Consider the following 13,092-nt stretch of genomic DNA (forward strand, 5'->3'; position numbering starts at 1 on the left):
AGAACTTACTTGACAGTCCCTACTTGGAAACACATTTAGCTCGCATGGCTCCTGCCATTGAGCACTGGCCAAACTGTTCAGCCACGGACTCTTGCTGTCAAGTGCCTCAGTCCAGAATCAAGCCCTTGCAGAAGAAGCCAAATTTGCAAAGGTGCCAATAAATCTGTAGAGTCTACCGACTTTCCTAAGGTCACTTAATGAGCCAATATATACTGTAAGTAGGGCTTTCCCTAGATGAGAGATATGAGCGCTAGCACCATCCTTCTAAAAGATTCCCTTATGGCACACAACTTTTATTACAAGAGATGCCGCGAGCTGAATGCCAGCGAGAGCAGCAAGGGCTGCACCTCTGCATGGAAGACCCAGAATGGGGTCGCTGCCATGTGGTTTATTTAATTGCTAGTAGCAGAGAAGCAAGAAGGAGAGAAAGCTTATTAAGAAGCAAGCTTGAGCCAAATCTTTCCGAGGGTTCTCGAATGCATTATTTCTCCTTAGTTTTGATGTCTGCTCAGTGCCACATGGATGACAGCCAAAGTGAATTATTTGTTCCCCTGTAAACAGCCCTCTCTGGGAGCAGACTAAAACTAATGATTGGCCTGAGCTGCAAAGCTCAGGGCCTGAACATGTCTGGATTCAGATCTGGGACTTTGGATCTGTCCATTACAGAAAAAATCATGAGGTTTGGATCTCGTTATGTTTTTGCCCAAAGTTCAGCACCGAGTATTTTCAGTTAGAGTTTTGGTTCTGCCTCATTCTTAATTAAAGACTGATGCTAAAACCCCCCAAATTTGAGGCTTTCTCTAAAAAAAATACATATGTAAGTTAGTTAAGGAATTAACAGTGAAACCAAAGATCAGTCTCGCCTCGCCCCACATATCGAAGGTTCCCAAAAACTTCAGACTCTGATTTTGTTTTCAGAACTGCTCTCAAGTGGAGTCTTCCCAAATTCCTGCCTTAGATGGACACCTATTTCTCTTCCTGGCTGCTCTCCTGCATGGTCAATTCATTTGTTACTGCTACATATCCTGCTCTACACAAGAGACACTAGCACTCACATCTTGCGCCTTTCTCTTAAGGCCCAAACCAAGTGACACAGGAATGGAAACATGAGCCTTTCAGGTGACCTCTTTGGTTCAGTCCATAAGACGACAACCGCTCCACAAATTACGAGCTATTGGGGCCTGTTCTCGGCAATTCCTCTAATGATAATTACCCTGGGCTAAGTTTGACTCAGTTCAGAATCCAGCCTGAATACACAGCTTACGAGGGCTTAGAATCAGTATTTTGTTTGTTGTTTATTGTAAATTTTACTTAGATTATATCTTGATTAATTTCATAGCGTTGTACCTCCCAATCCAGCTCTCACCAAAAACAGTATTTTAGTTTTAAAGATTTTAAAAAAAGAGAGAGAGACATGGATCATATGCTGTGTTCCTCAGTATTTTCTAAGAATAATTTAGATTCAGGGCTTTCACTATAATTTGCCCTTTTTACTTTAATTGTGTAATGTTGACCTGATTGCTTAAAAGCATAATTCAGACTTAAGAGACTTCACAAACCCCACAAAACAAACCTTTGTTCTCCTTTGACCAGTGCTCTGAACACAATCAATTAAATGTGCAGACAAGAGACCACAGAAATGCTAGCCAGGCTGGTGGCAGGCATTCCCATGCTGTGATACCCCTGGCAAACAGTGGACTTAAATTTGAGCATTCTGAAACTCTCCTGTCTTGATCAAGTAGAAGTTGAACCTCTAATTTTGTCATGTGGGAGTACTGCCTTATGGTGCACTTAAAAAAAAAAAAAACCCACAACCCTCTCTCCTGGATTATTGAACATCACAGCACCAGTTATTTCCAGTTATGTCAAAAAGTTGAGCAGCTGAAGTAGCTCCACTGAAGATGGGAACAAGCTATCCCACAGCCTTCCCTGATGAGTTTCACAGGCAGTTTAGGTCTCTCAGTCTTTTAAAGACAACTTTGCCCAGCTACTGTAAACACTCAGAAATTGCCTCTGGTATGGGTGACTCACACAAGCTCACGCATAGGGGCTCTGTGTGCCTGGGCATAGCTAACAAGTAAACATATCCCTGGGCACGGGAATACAAGTGACCTGGTGAGGAGCTTCTCTCCAGCCCTCCCTTTGGTATTGGTACAGACCCAGCTCTAAGCTCTGTGCACTTCTTTTCCCATTTGTAAAGTGGGGGCAAATACTCTGGATTTTTTCTCCTTTAAAAAGGAATTAGTGAATGCAAAAGGTTTTGAAGGTGGAGTTTGCTAAATAACTGCTATATGCTAAATGTCCAGGACAATAGGGCTAGATATTCCCACTTCAGTGATGTCAAAGGAAATTAGTCAGCAAGAATATAGCAAAAGAAGACTAATACACATTTCTTTTTTAAAATTTAAAAATGTCAATAGCGCCACAATGTATAAATGCTTTGTAAAACCAGCATCCTTCTCCCATCCTCTTCTTTGCCCTCCTGCTGTGAATAACTTCACTCCTGTGGAAGCACCCATGGGTGCTCTATGCTTGTAACCTCTCTAGGGAAGCTCACTGTGTGTGCGATGTGCGGTACAACAAACCCCAGTCTGATGCTATTTTGTGTTCCTTGTGAGAGAAGTGCTGCATCCATGCAGCCGGTAATGCAAGTGCCACAGCTGCAGGCTGCTCATCTATGCTGAAGCCACTGTGTACCACAGATGTCAGGCAGTCGTTTTGCCTTTATGCTCTTCTCTTAGGAATACTTTAGCAGGTTTGAGGCTCTGAAATTTTAGACACACCCAGCTCATGCTATTTTAGCTTTATTTGAGCTTTATTAGGGTATTTTAGTGTCTTCAGTTCTAAAATCTTCAGCTAAAACAATCTGTGGCTCAGTAAACAGTTTACAAAGGGAACAAGCAAACAGATAAGCAAGACTCAGTTTCCAAACCTCCACAGTGCGTCAGTCCATACAAGGTGTAGCCTTTATGGCAGAGACATTCAAAGCTTCCGGGGTAGTTGATGCAGGTGTGATCACAGGTCCTTTCGAAGGAACACTCATCTATATCTGAATTCAAAGAAAAAGCATTAAGAAATCAGAATTCAGTTAAACGGGATGGCTGGAATTTCACGGTCCATCGCAACATCTCATTACTGATAAGCTAGCAGATATCACCCCAGGTAAGAGCTGAATAAAACATTAGTTTCACTCCTCCAGTGCCTAATAAAGAAAGGACTTGTTTGTTTTAGGATTGAAACATTTAGGAGTAAAACACGAAGACTATGTTATATGTGTTCACCATTAGGTGGCAACCTTTAACTTCTGATCATATTTTCCCAGCAGCGCTGTGGGAACAGTAGGTTTTGGTGGGTTAGTGGCACAACGGGAAAAAACTGAGGGGCTGAATCCAGTCCTTCCATGTCTTCTCTCTTCCTGCATTACCAAAATCTTGAATAATTAGTTTTCATTCAATATGAAGCATTATGGGTCAAACATATGTGAAAAAGCAAATGAGAAGAATGCCTGAATATATAGAGGGGCCATGGTGTGTATTTAGGGCCACAGCCCTGCAGTGACTGCACTTATCCAAACGTGGGTGCTCAGCTCCCTTCTCTCCCTGGGGCAAAGCAGACACCTGACTATTACCTTGCAGGTGTGTATTCTTGCTCACAGGCTGTATGGGTGAAGGGAAGCACCTACCAGACCCTTTGGGTGGACTTTATTCACTTGGCTAAACAGCTAACCATTCCTCTGACATCTTACCTGCCAGGGCAGGGAGTCGCTCTCACACTTTGGCTCTGCCTAGGCAAGATTGTACAGACCCTTGCACAGCTATGAGAGGCACAAGCAAAGCTCTGCCTGGAAATAAGGCAGTATTAGGAGAGGAAGGGCTGCACCTAGGATGTAGGAAACCTTGGCTCGAGTATCCACATCCTGCCCAAGGCAAGAAAATTTGAACCTTCTCCCTTAAAGAAGTCGGGCCTCCCTAATGATCGCTGCTCGCTAGTGGGAAATGTGTACTGACATGGCCTCTTCCATCCTGCAGCCGATGTGGAAAGCAATTAACAGCCTGCTGCGGCGGAGACTGTGCTGCGGGGCTGTTGCGCGCAGTGGCATGAAGGTTAGTTTGACAGCAGTCATCACAGAATGGACTTGCTGAACGCCTTTACATTAAAGGTACTTTACATAGCAAGGTGTGCAAAATAACAGCACTTTCAAGTGAATCTTATCCTCAGAGAATTGTTTTTTTCTATTGTTTGTTAATCAGTGATTAATTTTTATGTTAAAAGCTCAGAAAAATTAATACAAGGGTGTTAGTTAAGAGCTGTACTTTCAACAAAATATCACATTCCTCCAGTATTACTGAGGTATAAAGGAATGGAATAGCTTTCCTTTAATAGCCTGCACACTTTCTAAAGTTGCTTATTAAGAACATAACCTGAGCAGCACCATTACTATATATAACTCAGACTTTCAGGTTGTACATGTTAAGCAAGCAGCGGGTGCTTGAAAAAGTTTGGAACTTCACAAATCCATATGAGTATACTACTCAAATCCTGCATCCAAGTATTAGTTTTATAGCTTTGATGTTTAATGAAACATTCTAGGTCTCATCCTGCTAACATAAATGCAAATACTTAACTTCAAGAACTACAAAATTAAGCTTTTATGTATGTGTACACAAAACCCAAAGTCTTTGTGATAGTTTATGCATAAATTTACGATGTTGTAAACAACTATATTTTATCTGATCACCAATTTTAAGTGTCTCAAAATATGTACAGAAAGAAAATTCACAACGTGGAAAGCAATCACACAGGCAAAAGCATAATACAAAATGAAATACACATGATGAACAGAAAAATTGTCTTCTCTGGTTCTGTGTGTGCATCAATCACTTGTTATGTTGGAGCAACAAGAAAAGGACAATTGAAGGGTCTTTTCTTTTTTCTTTTTTACACTTACTTCAGTTTTAATGCATTCTCCTATGTATTTTAAAATATCATAACTTGAGTTCTGAAAGTAGTTTCTTTTTAAGGTTTCCTTTATAGTCTTGGAAATACGTAGCTTTCGAATATGCATAAATGGCAAACTGTTTCAGATTTCTCTAAATAAATACATAAAGTAAAATCATTTGGGAATGAACACTGCAGTTATAGTTTTAAAGGATTTTTAACGCATAAGAAGCCAAACCATACATCATGGTTTCATTCAAGTGTAACCTTGTTCACTGTATGGTACTGCGAGAAATTCACAAAAGCAGTTCATTTTCTGGCCTCTGACTTACCTTGGAAGGCCCTTTTTCAAAAATAATTTTGTATTTCTCAGTAACGATCTTATCCCATACCATTTAAGTCAGTGGGGTTTATGCATTGCTTTCAAACATACTGCTCTGTGGTGTTACACATTGTGGCTTAGACCTTTACAGTTTTCTCTTCGCATTAACAAGGATGTATACCCCTCCTTGCCCGCAGAAACAACAGTCTGTCTAATAATATGACCAGTCATCTGCTTGCCAAGTAATAGGCACTCAAGATGGACAAATGCATTTCAATTATATGAAATATCAGCTACTCGTAAACTCACATTGTTTACACTGGCTAGCAGAGATGCTGAAACAAACACTTTTACTATAACACAAAGACCACTATAAAAAGCTTTTTAGCCATTTAAACCCTTCCTCCCGCCTCCTGCTGCTGTTCTCATAAATTCAACCCCTGCTGAATTCAGCATCTTGCTTTGGCCAGTTGAATGTGGGAAGCCTCCGCACAGATTTTTCCTTGCTTAACAATAAAGCCTTTGGAGCCGTCCCCTCTGTGCCTGCTCAGGGCATAGGCTAGGCGCTGCCCTAGGGACAGGGCTTTCCGCAGCGCCCTATCTGCAGAATCACCAGGCCCCTGAGGAATTCAGCACTGCTCATAGAAAAGGGGAAAATATGCACCACGTACCCTTCACTAAAAGAACCCGGCAGTGTGATACAGGATGCTGAAATCCTCCTGCAACTGCTTTCTTTAGACTCCAAAATCGGAGTGCTGGGTGCTGGTACCCCGCGGCTCCCAGAACCTTTGAAACCTGCTCACACCTTTGCAGTGCCCCGCAATTCCTCGCCACGTCTACCCTAAATGGATGTGCTTATGTTCTGCTGCCCTCTTGAAACAGGTATTTCTCAGCAGAGACTGAACAGCAGTGAATTACACCCGATTTTCGCCCTCACAGACCTGGCTTTCAAATCCCGCTTACCACACAGCTGGGAATGAATGTAGGTCTCTATAATCTTTGTCTCTTGCGTACAAACAATGCTACATAATTCGTTAACATCACCTACTGAGCGGAAGCCCAAAACTACAAAAGCAGAGACGTGGCAGGTTACACCTAGAGCTTTGCAAATAAACAAATTTTCTTTTGGTTTTGTGGTCAACCCCCCCTACAAAGACATGCACATAATTTCTTTTGTATTGGGTCACTCTGAATTTTTCCCCCACCACAAAAGGACACGCTGAAAAGCAAACTTTTGGGTTTTTGAGTAATTTAGAATTTTTTAAATCAAGATTTTAAACTATTTTAACATGGGAAGTCAAAATGATTTGCTTCGAAGGACTTTGAATTGAAGAACACTTCAACTTAAAAATGTTTTTATTCTATTTTTAGTTGCATTTGGCATGAATTCACAAATAGTCCTAGCTGTCTCAGAACATTTCAGATTTGCTAATGCACTTACTTGACATAAAAACGCATTCTCTTTACTTTCATTTAGTTGAAAAATTCATATCGCATTCACCACTATAATCAGCATATGTGATTGTGTCATTTCAGCATATTAAGAGATATCTTCAGAGCTTAACTGCTTGAAGCTTTTAGGAACTATGGGGCTAATTTCATCTCTGATAGTGCAGGACAAGTACCCTGCCAGAGGTAATTTTTCCAGGATTCCTAATGGGTAGCATATAAATTATAAGGCAAGGAATTCCCTACTTCACAGCAGATGACTTGCCAGAAGGGCTAATTACACCCTGGCCATCCCAGCCCTCTCTAAAGGCACTTTGTCCATGGTGTCCCATGGTGCTGACAGCTCTCCTTCCAGTCACGGTTTCCATGACCTAACGGCGCCATCTCAGGCTGAATAAAATCCAGTGTCTCGTCTATCAATACACATCCCCAAAGACAATATTCGGACGGCGGAAGTATTCCTCTATTTTTGCCTAGAAGTGATTCAATTCCAAGAGATTGTTCAACGGTTTAATATAAGAGCAGGATTTTCCTGTGTTTGAGGAATGCAGTTGCTGCCAATGGCGGTCATGCTTTAGAATATTTGCTTGGCTCTGTTCCTCTTATTTCAAGTCAGCATTTGGGAATTTTATTGTTAGTTTTTCAATTACCCTTACGGGGGTTTTTTTGGTTTATTCTTTCACACATTAAATGATGCCTTAACAACCTAAATTTTCCTTGAATTTAATGTTTGTAAGTAGGTGTCAGATTGCCAGTACTGGAAAGTAAATCCTTCTGCCTTTCTCTAGAATGGGGAGTTTCCGTAGACATAATTTCTTCTAAGTTTCCCCACACAGACATGTCTCGACGCTGACCTGAGGGAGCAGGGAGAAAGCAGTTCCTTTGCCACGCTCGTTCTGTCCCTGCCTTTTCCACCGCTGCCCCCAGTAGGCTCCCAATTACAGCAGCTCTAATTGCTCTGGCGGTGTGTGTGACATTGGCACTTGCTCATTTGTGGATGTAGAGTGCAGGGCACCAGGAAGCCCTCAGACAGTAATGATTTTTGGTAAGGCTGAAACTGAACCGGATTCCTGCAAGCTGCTCTGAAGTGAAAGGCTCCTCTCTGTACTTGGCTTCCACTCCTCAAATGCAGTCCCCTGTATCGTTATTCTTTTTCTCTCTGCAATAATTTTCAGAGTAATTAAACGCAACCAGTAGTCAGAAAATCCAAATGCAATGCACGACCCTTCCAAAAGCATTAGCATTGCAAGCAAGCAGCTCAACGCCAAAAGTTTAAAGGAGAGACTGACATATAACACTGGATTTTTGAGATGGTATGAGGACCACAAGCTGATGTAGAAACTGCTACAACTTCTTGCACAAGTACATTCTGCCAGATTTCACTTGCACAAAGATACACGTGATTTTGGTCCGAGTCCAGCCACGGAGGTGGTTACGGAATTGAACAATTTAATGCCCAGTTGGCCCAATCAAACATTAAAAATTTACTGCAAAAATATGGATTTTCCCCCTCTTCTTCTTTCTTACTACTATTTTATTTGTTAATATTAGAGTGATGAAATTGGTTAGTGGAGGCTAGCGGTCATAACAACAGCTTTTGTCCAAGACATACATTAAACAATAAAGTTAATTTATGAAACTGGGAGTCTCCTTCCAAAACACAGGCCACATGTGATACTTGAATAAGGGTTTGGTTTTGCTGTCTGAATTATTTTTCATGGGGTCTGAAAATAAACATGGCAAGGAGAGATCATTATTATTTGATAATACTGTTTGTGTTACAAGAGAACAAGACAGGAGGGTCTCAGAGCCAATCAATAAAAGCTAAGACAGGGGTGTGGGATAGAGTGCAGACTGGAATGGTTCTGGGCTGTGAGCAAAGAAACCATCTCATATTTGGTTTGTCTGTGTTCAGTGAGGCCAGGCATGAAGTGTACTCTAAATAAGCAGCATATAGAGAAAATCTATGCATTACAATTAAATACAGTAATTTCAAGTAGAAATAAAATAGAAAATAACTTTTTTTCCCCTTAGAAATAAAAAATAAAAAGAACAGGAAATACCCACCTCTGCTATCAATTCCTTCCTCAGTGGAAGTGACTTGCAAGACCTTCAGTGATGGTAGATCACTATGGCCAAAAATGGCCACTGTATTACAGTTATACTTTGAGAGGCAATAATCACAGCTCCACGTGCTCCCAATCCTTGTACCAATTAGCTTAAATATACCTTTGTCATGGTAGCAAAGGTTTGGATAGATTTTATAACTGCTGCCCAGGATGCTATGAAGAATGCATACAGCAAGGAACCTGTGGCTTTCAGATCTACGTGTTAGCAGCGTTTGACCCCCAAGCAGGAAGCAACAGCTTGGGTGTCCCAGCACAGCTGCCACCACATTGCACACCATAAAGTGCCACTCGCTGCAGTGGACTTACCTTCTAATACTGTGCTACAGCAGGACATGCTCTTCCAGTGCACACATCCACAGTAACATGGTTTTACTTCGGCCTTCTCACATATCCTTGATTTATTCTTAATTCTTGAGCCACACAGACTCATTGCAGAGCACCCACTCAGCTGCTCACATGCACGACCAAACCCAAAGCTGGTCTGAACATGTTGTGTTCTCATTTCTCAGCCTCCAAGTCACTGGCTCCTCTGAGAAACAGAGCCTTTCTCTTCTTCCAGTCATTAAACACACATACATAAAAACTCTAAAGAACTGTTGTATGGTGTTTTTAAAATAAACACTAATGCCTTTTTACATATATTGTGGCTGAAAGTTATTTTCTGGGTTCCCCGCCTCCATCATCCAATTTCTGCAGGGAACTGATACCACCCATGTAATGTTGTTCACCTTACAGCCTACCCAGAGTGGTTTCCAACAATATTTGACAAACATTAGGGAAACCACATATCTTAATCTGAGTGGTTGCTGGACCAGAGGGAGTCATGATTCAAGCTACATTCTCCAACAAATGCTGGTTTAAATTCAGTGTTGGGAAAGCTATTTTGCTACAGCAGCTATATGACAGGGTTTCCATCATATTTCAGGTTTTATTATCCAAAGTGACTTACGTCTGTTCACAGTTAGTAAAAATACATCCTCCATCTGAGGATGTAACTCTAACACACATCCAGCATCCACCAGAAGGAATGGCTTATGCCTAACTTCTCCTTACATTTCGGAGTCTACAATACTAAAACCAATGAAGAGGAAGCACGGAAAGATGTAGGAATATACAAACCTTCCATTTCATTGCTTTCCCACTGAGTACTTCTGGAGCAGACTAGCAAAAAAACAAAAAACCAAACACCATAGCCCAAAACCTTTAAAAGTAATTGAAAAACCACACCCATTTAGGCTTCCCACTGCTTGACTGACTTGCAAGCAAGTCAACTTGTTGCTGAGACTTAATTGTTAATAACATACTAATGATCTGCAGAAGAAACAGTTCTGGCATTAATTACTATACTTTTAATGTGAATGTAAATGCGTAGGTAGCACAGTCACATCTTGTGTTTCAAAAGCTTAAGTGGGGAACTCTGTCCATTATAGCTAACTTTGACTTGGACCAGAGCATTTATTTATTTAAGAATTTTATTGCTCACAGTTAACTACGTGATTAGTGAAGACCAAATGTAACAACACACTAATCAGGGAATGAAGGACTTCTGAAGGAAATTGATTCTGCTTTCAAGGAAATGTGCTTTTTATTATAGATGATTTGTTCTAAGAATGCAAAGTGGTAGTAAAACAAATAAATGCATATAAACTGTAGAAGAAACCTGCAGACTCTGTGGTTGAGAGATGCAATAAATAATCGGAAACCTGTGACTTATTATGTAAGCATCCCAGAAAGGAGGTATTTCAAGGATTTAGCAGTACAGCGTAAAATAACTATTACTCAGCTTCAGAAATAGGCACACAGTAGCAGTCAGTGCCAAATTCTGAAGAATTTTTTGGTTTCTATCCACTCTAATACAGGTTAGACCACTGTACCATGCACTATTCAAACCTGTTGCTGTGGGTCAGTTCAGGAATAAAAATTTGCCCATTACAGAATCACAGACTGGTTGAGATGATTGCTGACTCATGGTCAACTTGTCCGCAGGACTCCCGGGTCCTTCTCCGCAGAGCTGCTTTCATCCCCCAGCCTGTACTGATACATAGAGTTGTTCCTCCTGAGGTGCAGGACCTTGCACTTCCCATTGTTGAACTCCAGGAGGTTCCTCTCTGCCCATCTCTCCAGCCGGTCCAGGTCCCTCTGAGTGGCAGCACAGCCCTCTGGGGTATCAGCCACTCCTCCCAGTTCTGCACCACCAGCAAACTTGCTGAGGGTGCACTCTGTCCCTTCATCCAGGTCACTGATGAATAAGTTCAACAGGATTAGACCCAATATCAACCCCTGGGGTACACCGCCAGCTACAGGCCTCCAACTAGACTTTGCGCCAGCCAGTTCTTGATCCACCTCACTGTCCACTCATCTAGCTTGCACTTTCTCAGCTTGCCTATGAGGATGTTACGGGAGACAGTGTCAAAAGCCTTGCTGAAGTCAAGGTAGACAACATCCACTGCTCTCCCCTCCTCTATCCAGCCAGTCATTCCACCAGAGAAGGCTATCAGGTTGGTTAAGCATGATTTCCCCTTTGTGAATCCATGCTGACTACTCCTGATCACCTTCTTATACTTCACATGCTTAGAGATGGTATCCAGAATGAGCTGTTCCATCACCTTTCCAGGGATTGAGGTGAGGCTGACTGGCCTGTAGTTCCTTGGATCCTCCTTCTTGCCCTCTTTGATGACTGGAGTGACATTTGCTTTCTTCCAGTCCACAGGCACCTCTCCTGATCTCCATGACCTTTCAAAGATGATGGAGAGTGGCCCAGCAATGACATCCACCAGCTCACTCAGCACTCATGGGTGCATCCCATTGGGGCCCATGGACTTGTGGATGTCAGGTTTGTTTAAATGATCTCTAACCTGATCCTCCTCCACCAAGGAAAAGTCTTCCTTTCTCCAGATTTTATCCTTGGTCTCCAGGGTCTGGGATTCCCGAGGGATGGTCTTAGCAGTAATAAATAAATAAAAAAAAATAAAGAAGGCATTTGGTATCTCTGTCTTTTCTGTATCTTTTGTTACCCAGGGCCCCCACCCCATTCAGCAGCGGGCCCACATTTTCCCTAGTCTTCCTTTTGTTGTTGTGTATTTAAAGAAGCCCATTGCTTCATCATAGCAAACCTTCTTCATAGCAAATTAGAGCTAACTTGTTTTCCCCAGTTCCCTTAATTCTACCCGTGATTCCACTTGTAACAAATAGCACATGTTTCTGAGCTCTAGCAACAGGTTTAAGCAGCAATGCTATAAGCAGATCCATGCCTTGGTTCACACAGGAACCACAGAAGTCAGTAAGGACTTGCCGCAGCATTGGGGTCATGAAGACATAGCTTCATTCCCATTCCTACTGAGGGAATTAGGGCTCAAGTTAGCTTCTGCACTGCAACCTCCAGCAGAGTTGCTGCCAGAGGGCAATACTTTCTAATGTGGCTGCAGCTTAACACTAACTTCAGTAATTGGGGCCATTTCCTCTGAGCTGACCAAACAGAGGTGGCTGCTCTCTTGAAAGCCTAATGCAGCAGCCCCAGCTTCTGCCACAGCAGCAGGGTCTCCATGGACCCCAAGCCAGCCAGCTCTCCCGGGCTGAGCAAGAAAGTAGCACTCTGCATAAGAGCCAAATATCCAGGAAGATGTGACTACACCACAGTTTCCATTCATGTCAGCCAGCATGGTATGCAATGCCTGGAGTGGAAGTCTCATCTCTTCCATCCATACTTGCCCTAAGGACCACGAGCATTATCATCTACCTAGTTCTGCCTCACTGCTTTAATATCCTTTTATGTCCAATATATTTTTATTCATTATGTTGAGATACTGAAAAATAGCTTGTCTTGATCTTCTTTCCAGGTTATCTGTACCCTTAATAATGTCAATAATCTGACGCCTCCGTTCTTGAGGCTGTCAAACTGCTGATTGTCACTCTTAATAGGGGCTATGTCTTCTGTCTTTGTACAGTACTAAATGCACTGTAGGCAGACAACAGCTCTGGTGCAAGAGTGAGAGCAGTTTAGTGAGCCACAGTTGTCTCTATTGTTTATCATTCTGGTCTGACTTTTAAATACTCATTTTCTGCTCTAAGGAATATCTGGACATCACCAATTTCTCCCTTCTGTTTGTGTTCTCACACTCCTCTTGTGTGTCCAAGGCTGAGAGATGTCTTGTAACTACTAGAAGTGTGGATAGTTTTTCACAGAATGATGCTCATTTAGCCTGAACTCCTGCCTTACGCAGCCTCTAGTATTTTGCTTGGTAGCCTTAGAAAGCA

General features: G+C 42.1%; 1 protein-coding gene across 7 annotated transcripts in view; it reads right to left on the reverse strand.

Annotated features, from left to right (window-relative positions):
* The window catches only part of SCUBE1 (signal peptide, CUB domain and EGF like domain containing 1), a 220,679-nt gene that overhangs the window by 32,865 nt on the left and 174,722 nt on the right, over positions 1–13,092 (reverse strand). For all 7 annotated transcript variants that reach the window (XM_026114052.2, XM_026114051.2, XM_026114056.2 and 4 more), the window contains one exon: positions 2,933–3,049. In XM_026114052.2, the coding sequence (XP_025969837.1) occupies positions 2,933–3,049 (117 nt within the window). The remainder of the gene's footprint in view (positions 1–2,932; positions 3,050–13,092) is intronic.

The sequence above is a fragment of the Dromaius novaehollandiae genome, chromosome 1 (assembly GCF_036370855.1).
Source record: "Dromaius novaehollandiae isolate bDroNov1 chromosome 1, bDroNov1.hap1, whole genome shotgun sequence".
Lineage (NCBI taxonomy): Eukaryota > Metazoa > Chordata > Aves > Casuariiformes > Dromaiidae > Dromaius > Dromaius novaehollandiae.